The sequence below is a fragment of the Ammospiza caudacuta genome, chromosome Z (genome assembly GCF_027887145.1).
Source record: "Ammospiza caudacuta isolate bAmmCau1 chromosome Z, bAmmCau1.pri, whole genome shotgun sequence".
NCBI classification, from domain to species: Eukaryota; Metazoa; Chordata; class Aves; order Passeriformes; family Passerellidae; genus Ammospiza; species Ammospiza caudacuta.
In genome coordinates this window covers 37087081-37104162 of record NC_080632.1, presented here as the reverse complement: position 1 = coordinate 37104162, position 17082 = coordinate 37087081, and the positions used below count along the sequence as shown (strand labels likewise).

At 39.9% G+C, this 17082-nt stretch overlaps 1 protein-coding gene across 1 annotated transcript in view; it reads right to left on the bottom strand.

The window, feature by feature from the left end:
* Positions 1-17082, bottom strand: part of FREM1 (FRAS1 related extracellular matrix 1) — a 56490-nt gene that overhangs the window by 13413 nt on the left and 25995 nt on the right. The window contains exons 20-28 of the mRNA XM_058823977.1: positions 16351-16495; positions 13921-14062; positions 12375-12570; positions 11395-11659; positions 5827-6241; positions 4508-4709; positions 3915-4059; positions 1613-1742; positions 155-227 (exon numbers count right to left, since the gene is read on the bottom strand). Of these exons, the coding sequence (XP_058679960.1) occupies positions 155-227; positions 1613-1742; positions 3915-4059; positions 4508-4709; positions 5827-6241; positions 11395-11659; positions 12375-12570; positions 13921-14062; positions 16351-16495 (1713 nt within the window). The remainder of the gene's footprint in view (positions 1-154; positions 228-1612; positions 1743-3914; positions 4060-4507; positions 4710-5826; positions 6242-11394; positions 11660-12374; positions 12571-13920; positions 14063-16350; positions 16496-17082) is intronic.

Here is a 17082-nt window from a genome sequence, read left to right as displayed (position 1 = left end):
GCCCACAGCACTCCCAAAAAATGAGCTCAAGTCTTAAATACTATTCAGCTTCTCTAGCTGTAGATATGTAATAGATTTCATTCTCCAAAGCAAGAGGTTGCTCTTCTAAAATCAGTGAATTAATTATAGAATTACTCAGTACACTACTTCATACCTGGATCAAACTGAACAAGCTTGGATGGAGTCACTGTGAAGTCCTTTCCCAGCCTAGCAGATATTTCATTGACCTGAGAAGAAATCAAACAGTAAATACTACGCTGTGACTCTTTTCACCAAACCACTGCACTCTGCTGCATCCAGAAGGTACTTTGGATGTCTCAAATAGACAGGCCAACCCATACATATACTTAGGCTGGGGAAAAAGATAAAGAGCTGAAGAATAAACCTTCTTATGTGCAACTGTCATTCTGTTCTTGCTTATGGCTTAAAAAATTAATCATAAAAAAAAATCCCTATCTTAAAGTTTTGCTAATTCCCCTCTGAGATTGCTATTTGACAACACCAGGTAACACTGCTGTTCACCATGCCTGGGGACCCTGCCATACCTGGCTCCTGGAAAAGCACATCCTGCCATCTCAGAAAAGCAGCAACAACTTGGCCATGTTTCCCCTATTTGGCCCTTTGTGATATCTTGAAATAAGCTTTTTTGCACAGAGCCTTCTGTCACTCCCAAAGACTCATTAGGACAGATGTGAACCCTACATATGTAAATATAGGGATTCCAGCAACTCCCTGAAATTTCACAGGAGGCACCAGAGCACACCAGTTTCCATACTGTGTATGTTTCCTGCTCTTGATGCTGGAATCAGTTTCACTGCTTCAAGTGACTGCTGGAGTAGAATCACCAAGGTCTGTGAAGGGTAGGACAAGATGTTCCCCAAGGGCATCATTAGCAAAATTCACACTCATTTCAGTAGAAGAAAAATCAAAATTATGTTTCTTATTAGGGCTATAATCCTGAGAAGCTCTGAGGGGGAAAAATGGTATTTCTCTAGCAAGGGGAGCTGATAAAATACTGGAATTTCCATTTTATGAGGAAAGATAAAATTTGTGAAGGCAAGTTGCACAAAACCTGCTTTACAAAATTATAACCAGCAGCTTTCAGTCTAGTCTTTTTGACATTAGACAGAGGCAGTCATTGAAGGTACAGGGGAATTTCCCTTGGCTGTGGGCAGTAGGGGGTGAAATGGAGAAGGCTGCCATGGCTGTGTAGTTGAAGTACCTTCACTTCCTGGGCTCCTCCAGCCTGAGAAGGCAAAACAAAAGCCCCAAGGCCCCAGATTGCTCCGAACCTGGATTTTAAAGTGGCAGATCCTGGAAACCAAGCTTCTGAGCACACTGCCAGAGGAAGCTGCCTGCTCTGCTTTTTCATCAAAACTGAAATGCTGCTCCAAAACATTCCAGGTTTGGTTAATTAGCATTTCTACTTAAGACTCAAGAAATTTTGTCAGAAGTATTTCAGCCATCTGTAGTAGCAGGGACAATGTCCCAGTAAGTATGCATTGAATCACATGGCCTCTTTGATGATTATTGAATTATATTTACATCTGAGGAATAAAATAACAGGCAGCACTTATTATTATTAAATTAGGTTGTTGGCTTTTGGCTTTACCTTCATGGTTATAAAGGCAGACTCCCCCAGGTGTCCTGCCCTGGTGATTTTCAGAGACACCACTCCTGTGTTTTCACACACCTCATATTCAGTCTGTAGCATTTCAATTCGAGACCACCGTAGCTCCAGCCTGTGGGAGAGAAAGGAATGTGAGTTTAGAGCAAAGCCACCTGGCCAGCTGCCCCCAGCCCCTGCTGCTCAAGGGCTGTGTGAGGAGTCTTCTCTGCCGACTGCTGATTTAGCCAATACACATACTGAGTCTTTGTCTCCAAATTAACATATTTGTGTGATTTAACTGATTAGGAAGAGGCAGTAATAAATCTTCCAGACTAGCCCTGATGTACCCTAAGCCAAACTTGAGCCTTATTTTACAGCCAGAGGGATTCTGCAGTAACTTTGAGAAGAGCAGTTTGTCCATTACAACAGTAGGCCTAGACAAGTTAATCACTGTTTATCCTGGTTCCCTTTAGCCTTGCAGTTTTATTATACTCTCACTCCCCAGTCTTTCCTCAGCAATATCCTCCTTTCCACCCATCTGCCATCTCTCATCCTGAAGCACACAGAGTATGCTCTAGGACTTTTCTGCCTCTGTGCAAGGGACTTCTCTTCTTCCCTTACTTTAGTACTTGGCACACTTCACTCTTCAACCTTTACCCTATCTGATTCCAGGTGTCTTATGCACTGAATTTTAGAATTTTTTATGGAGGATGGGGGCAGTGAACCTCAGAAGACTGTGTGCTGCACAGGATTACCAATAAAGATCTTTCTTTGTTTAAAGCTGTAATAAAAATTAGTAAGATTCAGAGAAGGATGAATGAGATTGCAAAGAAGGAAAATAAGCTGAGATACTTACAATTTGTACTTTACTAATACAAAATTCTAGGCCTTTCACAGCTGACTAGCTCTATCACCAGTGGAAGTTCTCTCCTGTCCTCCTCTACCCTCTGATTCTGATTTTGTGGGAAACCCATTTGGAAGCTGATTTGCTTTATTTTTGCTAAAGAGGATGGATGTGCCAGATGTAGTCCAGCAGCATTCAAATAAAAGCTGGGACATGAACAATAAATTGTGCATTTTGAAACAGTTATCATTAGGTGATAACTTACTTTAAATTGAAAAAATACCTCATAAGCTTTTAAATCCAATATTAAAATGCTATTTTTCACTAAACTTCCCCTTTGATCTACTGGCAGATAACTTCACTGAAACACTTATTTTCTGCAAAAGAGTTTTTTCTTTGCTCTTCTCTTAAAGCTGTGCTATGCACTGTCATTCATTTAAAAGGAGTTGCATTTTCCATGAAGTGGCATCACATAATGGTGATTTTTCATCTGCAAGCCAGCACAGAGCAGCTTGGCTGTCCATGCTCAGATGTGTTTGTGTATGGGGACATCTTTTGGCACAGCACATAACTGCCTAAAAGCTGCCTCTAGCTCAGCTCAGTCCCTGTCCTCTCTCCAGTGTGCAGAGAAGTGCTCTGCCCCTGGGTACAGCTCTCTGCTTCTCTTTCTTCACCATGAGTCCTGGTTTGTGAGCAGCCATTTTAGCCCAGAAAAAGCATGTTGGGCTTTTTGTTGGGGTTTTTTTTTTTTCAATTTTTTCTGATTAAATAAGTTGGTTGAACACTTAGCCCTATTTTCAGGAATAAAAAGAAGCATTGCCTCTACTGAAGAGCTACTTGCACTTCTGGCTTTTATCATCAAAGCCCAGTTCAGATGATATTCTAATTTTTCTACATGAGGCTTATCGTATGTCACAAGGATATATTGGATGGTGTGCCTAATACATGCAGTGGATGACAAAGGTGTTGTGTGTTCTCCACCTTCTTTCAGTGCTCTTTAGCAGAAATATGGCACTCAGCTTTGTCATTTGAGAGCATCCCATCCACTGTAATGTCAAGCTTGTGAAAAATGCACTGCCATCAGCTAAGGGCAAGAGTGACCTGCAGCTGCAGGACCATGTTCATGAAGCGGTAGTTCCATTCTTCAGCATGCAGCATCTCAGATATCCAAATGCCCAACTCTACTAAATGCATTATGTTTCCTGGTGAAGCCCTGAAGGCCCTTGAGAGCTGTGACACAGTCTAACCTGCAGCTCAACCCTTGTTGAGCTTCAAGAAGGCTTCAAGAAGGCTTCACCTTCTTGAGGAGGAGAAATCTTCTCTACTCTTTCAAAAGCAATGGCAGGTTGAATTGTAGCTATGTCCATGTCTGCGTGGCTTCAAGCCCAGCACCTGTTCATTTGCCCCAAGGGGTGGCAAGCACAGTGCAGCACAGCCCATGTCACCAAGGACTGGAGCTACCTTTGGGGTGCTGCAGAGTTTCCACTGGCATCTGTCACTCGAAACTCCAAGCTGTCTGAATTCACTTCTCGTGATTTGTTGATGACATAAAGTATGATTTTGCTGTTTAAATCCTTTTGGCTAAATCCATCCTGAATGAATACACCTAGGAAAGACAAATGGTATGCAGGTGAACGAAAATCCTGCTAATAAGAACCATGTAGATCATATAGACTCTTTTCAACTTTTCTTTTAGTTGAGTATCTGAACTTTGAGACATGTATGTTTACAGCTAAACAGCAATATCTGTTCATTATAAGCCCCTGCCAATTTCTTTATGTGTAACCTGTTTATCAAAAGGCCAAGTTCAATATTAATCTTTTTTTTTAATAAAAATAAAAAAGTTTCTCAATAGTTATTAAAAATTATCTCAAACTCTTTGAGGATTCATAACAAACTTAAGACTCAGGTTTCATTGTCAAAGTTTTGTTATTACAGTCAAACTTTGCCCAAAGTTTGCCAAGAAATTTTGATTCTATCAAGCAAACATTAATAGGGTAGGGTTTGAAGTCTGGTCTGGTATGGCCCATAATAGAGATTATAAAAGAAATCACCTGTTGTTATATTTTCCAGGAAGCCATAATGAGGACCTCGCAAAATCTTAAAAATTATTTTGTCATCTTCTGTATCGGGGTCAGATGCCCTCAGGGACCTGGCAGTAATATAGATACCATAATTGCCATTCTTCAGCAGTTCCACGTCAGAAAAACAATGGAGATGAGTAATTTTTGGTGCCATTTTGTCCAAATGATCCACCTAAATCAAAGTTAGACATTCATTTTGTAACATCAGGATATTCTCTGTCCTGCTTTTGCTAAAAGAGCAGTAGCCAGATCAGGGTGGCAATAGCCACTTTGGCTCACAGTCTGCTGCAGACCCCTGAGTTCTAGGTAAGTTGTACTTCACCTGAAAAGTTTCCAGGTCCAGATTACCCATCACTTGCCACATGTAGCAGGGTATAGTACACTCTGGGGAGTGAAACACAAATTCTATATACCTCTCCCCTTATGTCCCATTCTCCATAGCCCTCTTTTTTTATGTAATTTTCTTCACAGCAAAAGATAACTGCGACAAAGGTTTGTCACCTCTTTTTTGTAATAACAATTCCATCTTTCACAAATTCTGGTGAACCTTCTAGCAGTCCACAATGGTTGTTGCTGTTCCCATATATCACCCTCTGCTGAAATAGTATTCCTCACTGGTTGTATAACTTGAAACTTTGTCATCAGGAAATATTAATAGTCTCTTCATTAGCATCAGGGTTTTGAAACACAGAATTCTGACATGCAGTGCAACCAGACGTACTTTGTGTACTGAACCATGCCACATAAATAGATACAAAAAATCACAGCAAACAAATCTGAGCCTATGACAAAGTATAAAGGAGTTGAAAGCACAGGAAACGGGAAGTGAACAGAAAGATTCTAGCAAAGAAAGAAGAATCAGAGCATCTTACACAGAGAGGAAAGCTCAGAGAGGACAGGATGTCTAGGTGGGGAAGCAAAGTGGCTGTAATTCAGGATTCCTGTGACATGAAGATCAGCAATCATACTCACACCCCCATATGTGCAAATCACAGGATCAGGCACCAAGTGGGAAAGCAGAGCAGCAGAAAGTTCTATCCTTCCCATAGTGGAGATTCCTATGTAAAAATTTTAGCGTGCAAGTATTAAGTATTTACTTGCTTATCTTTATGCATTTTGGTAAGTAGTTAGTTCCCCAGGTTAATTATTTGTGGAACACAGGAAGCAAACATACAAGCTACACATTTAAATCAGAGACTACAGCAAGTACCAGCTGTCATCAAAACTGCTACAGTTTTGGCTTTATCATCCTATTTGTCTCTCTTAAGTAGGTCTGTGATCACACTTGCCTGAATGGTGAATGTCACCGGCTCGCTCTGCACCCTCCCATTCACGATGAAGCCTTGGTTAGTCCTATCCGAGGCAACAAATGTAAATCTGTCAGTCTGGGAATTCCCACCTCGGTGCTTGTATGCAACATCCCTGTTGTCCACATCTTGCTGTGTGAAATTGTACTGCAGTAGCACAGTCCCATTATAATAGAGATGACCGTACTGGGGGAGCTGAGCCAAGAGGAAGGTAAGGTTTTCTTTCGCAGTATCTGGGTCTGAAAGCTGCAGTACATCAGGAGTAAGAAGTGCCATAGCTCCTTCAGTTAATCTTAACCCCATGTTCCTAGATAGAGTGGGCAAAGCCTGGTCAGCTGCCTCCAAGGCAATCTTGAATGTCCCATGCTTAGTCCTCAGTCCATTGCTGATGATGAATCTGGCAAAGAGAGGCAAGGCAGTCTTCAGCATCTGTTCTTGATTCAGCATGTACTGAAATGAAATGATAATGCAGACCTTTACTACAGGACTTGCCTGTGTTGATACTGCAAAAGTAGAAGAGCTGGGTGAAGCACAACCCCAGACACTGAGTGGAGTGGATGTAAAACATAAAACCATGAGAGCAGACAGCCGGGTACTATGACGGGAGTTACAATGCACTGGCAGGGTTTGAGCAGATGCCAGAGGAAAGGCCTTGAACATCAACAGTCATAGCGGAGCTGATCTCAGCTGGAAGCTGAGGTACAGGTGGAACAGATCTAAGAGGAAAGGCTGTCAGGGGGGCTTATTGTAGCTTCTGGTGTACATATTTTATAAATCCTTAAAATTTATCTTCACTTGGTTACCTGGCAGTAGCACCTACAGCTTACAGAAAGATGTATGTTAAGTGCATGACCTGCCAGGTTTTGTTTAGTTTGGGTGTCTTTCTGTTCACTGTTACAAATCTTTTCTACCCAATGCCCCCAAAGCTATCTGAAAAACCAAACTGGAGAAAGATTCAGCCTTATCTCACTTCATGGGTTTGTTTAGGCACTAACTCTATGTTTAAATTTTCATCCATTCAGTAGAATATGATTTATGTTTCTGTACAGAAGTCAAGCAAAATTTCACTGAAATGCTAAGATATTGGGCAGAACTGTACAAGTTGATAGGATAATTTTAATAACGTAGATATCCATAGCATAAATTTATCAAATGGTCATACAGCTCTTCTTCCATGCTGGGAATTTCTATCAATAGCCACATAATTTCTTGTTGTTCTCTCTCAAGTAGTGATGTCAAGTAGTGATGTTTCTTTAGATACACTAAAGATTTGATTATTCACTACAGATAGTTTTCCTTTCAAAACTAAGAGAAAAGCTGTAGGGAAAATCTGTTGGAAGCTCTGCTAGTTTTGATGGGGGTATAGTTAATTTTCTTCATAGTCATTTGTATGGAACTATGGTTTTGATTTGTGCTAAATACAGTTAAATAGTGTTGATAATATAAGGATGATTTGTTTACTGCTGAGCAGTGCTCATACAGCATCAAGGCTTTTTCTGCCTCTTACACTGCACAGCCAGTGATTGGGATGGGAGTGCATAAGGAGTTGGGAAGGGGCACAGGACAGCTGACCCAAAGGATATCCCAGAAAATCTAGTGGCATGCTCAGTATATAGAGCTGGGGGAAGAAGAGGGAGGGAGGGAGGGAGGGAGGGAGGGAGGGAGGGAGGGAGGGAGGGAGGGAGGGAGGGAGGGAGGGAGGGAGGGAGGGAGGGAGGGAGGGAGACGTTTGGAATGCTGACATTTGTCTTCTCAAGTCACTCTGTGCGTGATGGAACTCTGCCTTCCTGGGGATGGCTGAACACCTGCCTGCCCACAGGAAGCAGTGAATGAATTCTTTGTTTTGCTTTGCTTGTGTGCACAGCTTTCAATTTACCTATTAAACTGTCTGTATCTAAACCCATGAGTTTTTCACTTTCACCTTTCCAATTCTCTCCCCAGTGCTACCAGGTGGGGAGGGAGCAAGCAGCTGCCTGGTGCTTAGTTGCCGGCTGCAGTAAAACCACGACAGAAGCCTACCAGCTGGGTATGGGCTTCTGCCATACGTGTGACAGCATGGTCTGCAGAAATTTATTACTAAATTTAGTTGTGGAGAAAAACAAGGAGAAAGCCAATCTTTTAGCCTTTAAAATTCATCTTTGATTTCACAGGCAAGATAATTATTTATGTATTTTCTTCTGAAAATAATTACATGGAACATTTTCATGCCTGTAACAAAAACTTTTGAGGATATATGAAACTAAAAATTGCTCTGAAAATGTTTCACCATCCTTCATGTCCCATCAACTTATAGCATGTGTGAGTTACTCTTTCTACGTAAGTTTCAGTGGTTATGCTGCACAGTACATGCAAAAATATTTTGTAAGGTGATTTTTCACCCAGGTTGGTTCTGCCTGAGTCAGAACAGAGTCTAGTGTGCAAAGAAATTTGTCTCTACTAGAATGGGACAGTTGTTTCAGCCAGTATGAGGGCCAGTCTCACTGGCTGCTTTCCATGTAACACTCTTCTACCATACTTAAGTGAAATGGGGAGTGGCTGACATTTAGTGGGTTATCTGTTTCCCCCTGGTCTCTTGACTGCAAACCTTGAATATGTACTTTTAAAATTACAGGGTAAACACCTAGTGTATTGCTGCATTACTTGAATGGGAGTGACTTTCGGTAGGTCATGGAGCAGCTTACTGTGTCACCGAGACTGTCCATCTAAAACTCCTCATTGCCTTCACCAACATTGGATGATTAGAGCTTGATCACTTGTAAGCTGGCACTGTGCCGTGAAACAGATGGGAATGAGCATAGGCAGACCAGGGACTATGTAGCAGTTTGAAATATGTTTACTGAGGATGGTATTCCCAGCTGGGAACCCAGAGACATCTGCCTACACTGACCAAATGCTATTGTGCCAATGGTAAAAGCATTGTGCTATTTGTAAACTATCTGAAATCAAATATAGAACTAAAATAATGATGATAAATACTGTGATAGGAGAAAAAAGGTAAAACACCTTCAGTCAAAACCTTAACCTTCTCTCAAAACGCCTGGAGCATTGCAGCAGAAGTGAATTTTCTTTCATTCTTTCGATGGTGTAAAAAACGTTTGGTTGATGTCTCAAACAATATTTCGTGAAAGACTTAGATAATTCAGTTAATTAATCTGAATATTTATCCAGCCTTCTCCAGAATGCCAGATAGGAACAAAGCTCCTGCATGGATACATCAGACTGAAATTTACCATGAATTTCATTCACTGCTCAGTTTCACAGGTGATGAAACTGCCTGTGTCCAAGATGTCCTTCTGCACTTTGGGATATTTTGGTTATTTGTTTATTTCTAGTTTATCTCTGCTTTGTAATTTCCTCGGGAATGGAGAGCAGCCAATATTCTCACTCTGATAAAATTTATGATACAATTCTCAGACAAAGTTTGGAGGACATGTTGCATGGTTTGATTTCACAACTACCAACATTTCATGCTTTCTGCAGTTTGATGGCAATAGAGTTGGCTACAGGACCTGCCATCTGTCATGGCATTTAAAGGATAAAAATGGAATCATAAATAGTGCCAACTCATTACAAAATCGAGCCAGCATGTCAAAATGGAGGACATTAGCATGTTCTCTTAGCATTCTGCTGCCAGCATCTGATGTCAGGTTGCTAATCACTTGAAGTCATCTGTCCAAACAAGCACTGCCAAATCTTTCTTCCAGGCCAACAGCACCAAACAATACAGGTAAATTTATGTCTGAAGGAAGTACTTTAGTGGGAAGTAAAAATCTGGTCAGTTAATTCCTCCTCCTCCCACAATTACCCATATAATTAATTCCTTGTTGAAATAATAATACTGTTCTGACAGAATATTTATATGTGTAGACAAAACCAAATTATTTTCCAAATGATAACATCAAGGAACTTAATTATTTGGATTAAAATAGTTATCAAATATCAATATTTATTAAAGCATCATAACCTCACTTTAATAAGACTGACTTTCTGGTTTGTTTCTTAGCCATTGGTCTAAACAGAAAACATTTGGTTTATTCACACTTGCAATTTGCCTAGAATTGCTCGATCTGTTTTTAATAGTGTGATATGGGAGTCATACTGACACAAGCCACTATACTACACTGCCCAAACTAGGGCTTGCATGACTGTGATCTTACTTGAATAATCTAATTCTAGTTTTGGTGAACATGTTTCACAATTAAGAAACATAAAACCAGGGAATATTTTCTCACTTTTTCTGTAGTGAGTACAAATGAATCAGACAAATCTCCTAACTAGAATTTCCACCACACTGAATGCAGTGGAAGGGATGCTTAAAAATACTTAATCTGAGGAAAGTTTCAGAATTACTTTTGGGCTAAGTCTGGACAATGTTACCTGACCCAGTATCATAGGGAGATTTATTTGATGTCTCCATGCCCAAGTTGCTTGACTTGTCTGCAAAAAAGTTCTCAAATTGGATGATGCAACATGTTCTTGTAATTCATCATGCCTCACAGAAAAAGCCATTCAGATCAGAAGTCTATTCTAGGAGAGTTTAAAAAGAAGTCTTTTCTGAATTTCAGCTCTAAGGAGTCAATTCTTCAATTTTTAGTAGTCACAAATGAAAAATAATAATCTATTAATTTTGAATTTTACAGTAAGTCCATCTTCTGTCAAAAGCTGTTTTCAGAGAAAATTACCAATATTAGCAAAAAGTAAGCATTCTTCTTTTAGAAACATTTTCTTTGTTTTTGAGCTTTTCCTTTTCCCTGTTTTTGAACTTTTTACAAAACTGTCCACAGAACATCTGCTCTTTATCTGATGATAATTCATTGCATCATTCTACTTTATAACCAAGAGAGCTTCATTTAAGAACAAAATGAATGCACCTAGTCGAAACTGTTCTAAGTAGAAAATTTCAGAAATAGGTGAAAATAATTATCATTAGGCTACTGAACTGGGCCTGTAGGTAAACCTACGGATTTACCTCAAAATTTCAAGAGTCTACATGAATTTCTATGTCAAAATAGCATGCCAATGATAATGTCACAATAGATTAAGTGCACTGGTTTTCATTATATTCCAGAATACTTAGGGATTCAAAAACCCATAATCAAATTAATATGATGAATTATAACCTCACAGATAAGAAAGCTTTTATTTAATACCTGAATGGACCAGCTTTACCACATCCAGCTGTAGCAAGAAACCAAAGGAAAATTCCACCAACTATGTTCTCAATCCTTCTCTCTCACTCAAATCTTAACAGCTGTGTATGTCCGGGTGCTGTAATAATGTTGAAGCTGGTATCGAGTAAATGTGTCTCTGATTATGTTTTCAAAGTCAATGAGAAAATTCATTTATTTCCAAAGCATTCCCAACTATATTTATTACTGTAGAAATAGATGTGCTATATAAACATTGGGAATTCACACAGAGCCTCCAGCTCTTTTAATAAATTATTTTGGGGAGGTTTGGGTGTTTTTTTGGGAGTTGCGTAGTGCAGGTTTTTTAAATACCTCAAAAATTCAAGGGGAAGAGCTTAGGGGGTGGGGTACTACCCCTTACCTGAATGTATCTTCACGAACAACTGCCTTGGCTTTGTGAACATAGCAGACAATCTGTCGTGCTACATCCATTTGACTGAAGCTCGTAATGGGAATGCCAGGATAGCTGACATACTCTATTTGTCCATACTGGGGTGGGGAGGTTATCACATAAAGGAGCTCCTCTGGCCTGCCAGTACCATCCAATGCAAGGAGGACATCAGTTGTAATGTAGCTGTGGTCTCCTTTTGGCACTCTAAGGAGTTTTGTAAAAACAGCAATGTCTCCTGCAGAATAGACAAAACAACACTAAAGTAGTCATGTTGAACTGGATGATCTCTTCTGCATTTTTAAGCCACAGGAAAGCCATCACTGGTAAGAAAAACTAAAAGACTTTAAGATTATAGAGAAATTCAGCATGGAAGTGACTTCAGGATATTTTTATTTGACCTTCTGCTCAAAGCCGGGTCAGCCATGAGATCAGCCATTGCCACAATGCTTGGGTTTTATCCTGTTGGAACCTAAAAACTATTACCCTTTTGAGGCCAAGGAGGAAGAGACCACAGACTCTTTTGACACGTCTTCCAATCTTAGCATTGTCAGGTAAACCTTTATGTTTCTAATAGAGAGGAAATAAAAAAAAGAGAGACCCTAAGACTGTAGAATAACCTGGAAGACAGACCTGTTTCTGAAGTCTTTTGCCTACTTTTTATTTTCTTGCCATTTTTCTGTGCTGCTTTACTCAGACATAAAGCTAGTTTCAGAAAGATGTGTTTAGCTGTATTTGCAAAGCAGCCAGTAGTCCTGGGAGGCAAGGTGGAACACATTGTATTCAGTGGAGCCTTTTCAAATCCCAGGACCTGGCCAACTGTGAAGTCCAAGCAGTTAAATTTACAGGATCTGCAGGCCAGAGCCTATATAAGGAAAGGATCAGGACATATACTCAAATATCTTGGTTTCAGAAACAGGCACTGTAAAACATCAAGTTTAGTGGATCTTTACCCTTTTCCAAGTCCTTGATATTTATGTAGAAGTCCACAGCTGGAGATCTGTTGTACCCATCCCAGAGGTAAAATGTGAAGCTGTCTTTTTTCTTGGACCCCGCAGTTCCTGTGTGGACATATCTCACAAGGTTCATATCCAGCTCTTCCTGAGTGCACTTCATTCCAGCTAGGAGAGTAACCCATCCTTGTCCTACCTAGAAAACACAAGCATCCTTCATTAACTGATAATCACCCATGCATCCTTCTCAGTTAATTGTATTTCTTTGTAGTTATATAGGCTGTTAGTGGCAGCTACCTGGCTTTCCTTCTATAGGTTCTTTCCTCATAGTATGTTTTAAAGGGCAGCAAATCACTGGAGGTTTTTTTCCAGCAGATATAAGGCTGGAGAAGATACAATGATCATTAATAATATAGGAATATGGAGTTTAGCCACTTTTACTCTAGGAAATCATTTTATGCACACTTCTCAGTCAGACACCAAGATGAAAATTAAATAGTTCCTGACCCAGCTTATGTTTTCTATTTCTTAATTTCACAAGTCTGCTCTTGATCCTATCTGAAATCATAACGAAAACAGTATGAGAAATAGCTTCAGGGAGCATGGGAGTTTTAAGCCCCAGAGGTCCTCAGCTGCAAAAAGGAAAACCTTTTGGGGTTGTTTTTTGGACCAACCAACCAACCAACCAACCAACCAGCCAACCAACCAACCAACCAACCAACAAAAAAAACCCAACAAAAAACCAACCAAACAAAAAAACCCCACAAAAGAAAACAAAACAAAAAACCTAAAAAACCCCGACTTACACCATAAAATTCTGTGCCTTTCTGAAGATAGCCTAGTACCCTAAATTAAACTGATCCATGAAGTTCGTCTCATGTGATCCACAGATTGATGTTGAGATGCAGCATCAAAATGCTTTCCAAGTTCAAAAGATTTAGAAACAGAATTTTATTTCTATCACATAGGCACACTATTTAAAAGTGGCATTTTTTTCAATCTTTGTTCCTTTTTCTTATTTTAGGTCAACAGATTATCATCTCGCCTTCCATTTCTAATCTTAATTTTTGTGATTCCTCTTGACACATCCTTTCTATCATCTTCCTTTTCCCTTCTTTCTCCCTGTGCTTTTCTTCTAGTTGGTGGGGTATTACTCACTCTTTAACATGCAACTCCTTCCATGCTTTCTGAACCCTGAAGTAACTGAAGTAAGGGTTGGATTTTTTTAACCAGAGACTTTCCCCCATTCCCCCCAGCTTGATTTTCCCCCTTTGTGGGATTATTATCCCAGAATCTATCTCAATTTTCACCTCAGTTGGTCTGCCATGTTTTTTGCCTTCCATCTTCTCCTGTTCAGGATCTGGCTTTTAATGCCAAAGCCTCTGGGACAGAACCATTGTTGTTGCTCCTTCAACAATTAAACTGGCCAAGCTGTCTACTTCAGAATATGACAGGCATTTGGGAGAAAAGGAAAATGAACTTCATTTTGCCCTAAAAAGAGAGAGTTCTTTGCATGCCTGCTTTTTGTTGAAGTACAAAGACTAACCTTGAGCTGAAGCTGACCATTTTCTGGAAGTCTTTCAAATAAGTAGTAAATTCTCTCCCTGGGGGTATCTTTATCTTCTGCTGACAGAACAGCACTAGAAATTATATGTGTTTCACCTATGTTCACCTCTATGTCATTCTTCCTGAAAAAATTAAAAGTCATGTATTGATGCAATAAAGGAACCTTTTCAACATGTAATTTCTCTGCCAGAAATATGGATTAACCAAATGCTGAGAGAAATGACGATTTCAGAGAGAAGAAGGGTGCCTTTTTCAGTTCAAAAGAGTAAAAAAAGCAAGCAGTGCAGACAAGTTTCTCCTTACAATGGTAAGAAACAACAAAGATACCTAAAACACTGATTTAACACATCTCTTATTCCCCTGTACCCTATTCTGCTCACCTTTATACAATTTATAGGAATAAGACAATGTAAACCAGTAGATGGCATTATTACTGCCAATATAGAGCACAGCAATAGAGGTTCTAATGGACTGGTTGCTTATTTAAGAAATGACTGTCTTTCAAACAACTAGTCTTCAAGGCTCACCTTTATCTGTAGGAGACACAACCATATCTAAGTGGCTTCTTCTCTGTATTCCTTCTAGCACCCACATCTCATTTTGGGAAGAAGCTCTCAAGAGGAATGTGTGAAGGCTTTACATTCCCCAAGGGCACTCTCTGCTACAGGATGCAATCCAAGAGGTGACAGATTGAGGTTTTGGCAATCACTCTGAATAAGAGGCACTGTTTGCCAGGCAAAAACATCCCATCACAGGTTCTTCAGTCTGTTGACCATAACTAATGGAGATGAGAGCTGAAAATCCCTGGGGTGGACAATGCCCCAAGATCAAAAGGTTAAGAAAAGCTTTCAAGTACTGCCCAATATTCAGCTGTAAAACTGCACTAGTATAAGGAACTCTGTGAACCTATAGTGAACATGTAGTGACTGAATGTGGCAGGCTAAATCACCTCAGTGTCAAATTGAACATTTTCCTAAAGCATACTGCTTAAACACTGGCCACACATCTCATCTAAGTGGAGGGGTAACAGCTATTCCTTCTTATAAAGGAATAGCTATTTTGGGAGTAAATTTTTCAATCTATGAAATTGTTCACCACAGGAATGGCAAGTGGTGAGACCTAATATTGCTAGACAAGGAAGCAACAGTTTCTGGATCTAGCTGGGCAAAGCTAAAAACACTTGACTTCTTGCACTTCATCATCTTCTTTCACAGAGAGGGGGTGGAAAATGGCATATGAACAAGCTATAGCATGTCAGGAACAAGTAGGTAATTATCAATAATTATCTGTATATAATATATGCATACATAAATTATACTCTTTATTCTAACTGAAAATTCTCAAATGTTAGCATTATGTGGTCATTGAAAATCTTTTAACTAAGAAACTGACATTTGTTATTGCAGGAAGCTCTACCTGGTAAAAAAATAATAATCACTCTGATCTGAAAGTAGACAAATACCCTGACAGATCAGAAATTCCCTCCTTAGAAGCAGTTGTGATTCTGAAATGCAATCTTTAGAGTTTCAGAGCTATTCCCACAAAACCTTTGGACTCTTAGCTTCCTGTCTGTCAGTCTGGGGCTGGATAACAGTCACAAGTATGGAGGTCCTGATGCTCTATGACAAGTCATCAGCTGGAGATCCCAAGGGATAAACTTCTTTTTAAAATGTCCAGGAGGTTTGGCTCTCTTGCAGCCAGCTGCCTATCTATCTATATGGTCTGCCAGGCAATTTCTTATCATGTCTAATTCATTTATGACTCCTAGCTTTGAAGTGTAAGGGAAATTAGTGTGTACTTTTGCAGCAGTTGAATTATGGCAGAGAAAAGTTTTAGAATATAAAAGAAGGGAATTATATTCGGAAAGCCCTTCCCCTGCTTCAGCCTTGTGGATCCTCCCATTCCAAAATCCAGAGCTGCTTTCAGAGAGGTATTTTAGGCAGGTCTTTGTCTTAGGGAAGAGAAAAGCAGTACCATGGTGGTCAGTGTTCAGCAGAGGTACAACAGCTGGCAAACACCTTGAAGCAACTTATGAAAGAAACAACCAAAATTTTTCCCCCCATACTTTTATTTTTCCTCTATTTGCTTAATGTAGAGCAACACTAAGCAACACTAAAGCTCTCCTTTCAGCAAAAATTTTTTTGTTAAATAGGCTGATAGAAAGAGACCTATACAGAAACGTTTTTATTGACATTATTCTGTTGATTGTTATGGCTTCTTCTTTGCATCAGACACCAGACATTGTTTAATGGTAAACATGGTGGGATGCTCGACTGGTGGCTGGATTTGATTATCTTAAAGGCTTTTTCCAACCTTAACAATGGCACGATTCTATGATTTGGTGTTTTGTTCTCTTTTCCATCATTTTGTCTAAACATCCCACTGTCAGGAACAGAAACATGTGACTTACTTGCTCAGCGCTGGTTTCTCATCATTAACTGGAATGATGTTTACTGAAATGGTTCTGAGGACTTTATGTTTTCCATCTGATAGCTGAATTTTAAAACTGTCAGTGAGATTTTCAGAGTTGTCATGCATGTACATCAGCTTCATTCCTACATGAGGCAGGAAGAGGGTAAAAACGGGAGAGAGAGAGGAAGAGGGACAATGGGTGAGATAAATGGAAAGATTTAGTTTTCCTGCAAAATCCCTCTCATCACTTCACTCTGCTTCAGTCACCTTTCTTCCATCTCCTCCCTCCATATGCTAGGGTAACAACAAATTTGCCTTAGCTATCAGAAGATGAGTTTGATGAGCCATTGCTGATCAGCGATCTAGCAACATACTATTGACTCAGGGTCACCAGCCTGACCTAAGTAAGGAGTGACTGTCCAAAAAAGGAGTCTCTGACAATCTGAAAAAGGTGCATTTCTTCTCCTCTCCTTATTCTATGGAACTATAGAGAGGATGAAACTGCCAGGCAACACTTTCCTGTGCTTTAAATAATCCTCAGGGAACTTTGAAGAAGCCTTTGGAAGGACAGCTGGCTTTGTATCTATGACCATGGACAATCAGATGTTATAGGCTAAAGATGGCTCAATCACCATTGTGGATAACAGGCAAAAGCCAAAAAAGAAAGTCAAAACCAAGACTTGGGAAGGCAGAAGAATTTGGGGTGGAGTCCTGATATTTCTGGAGGCTC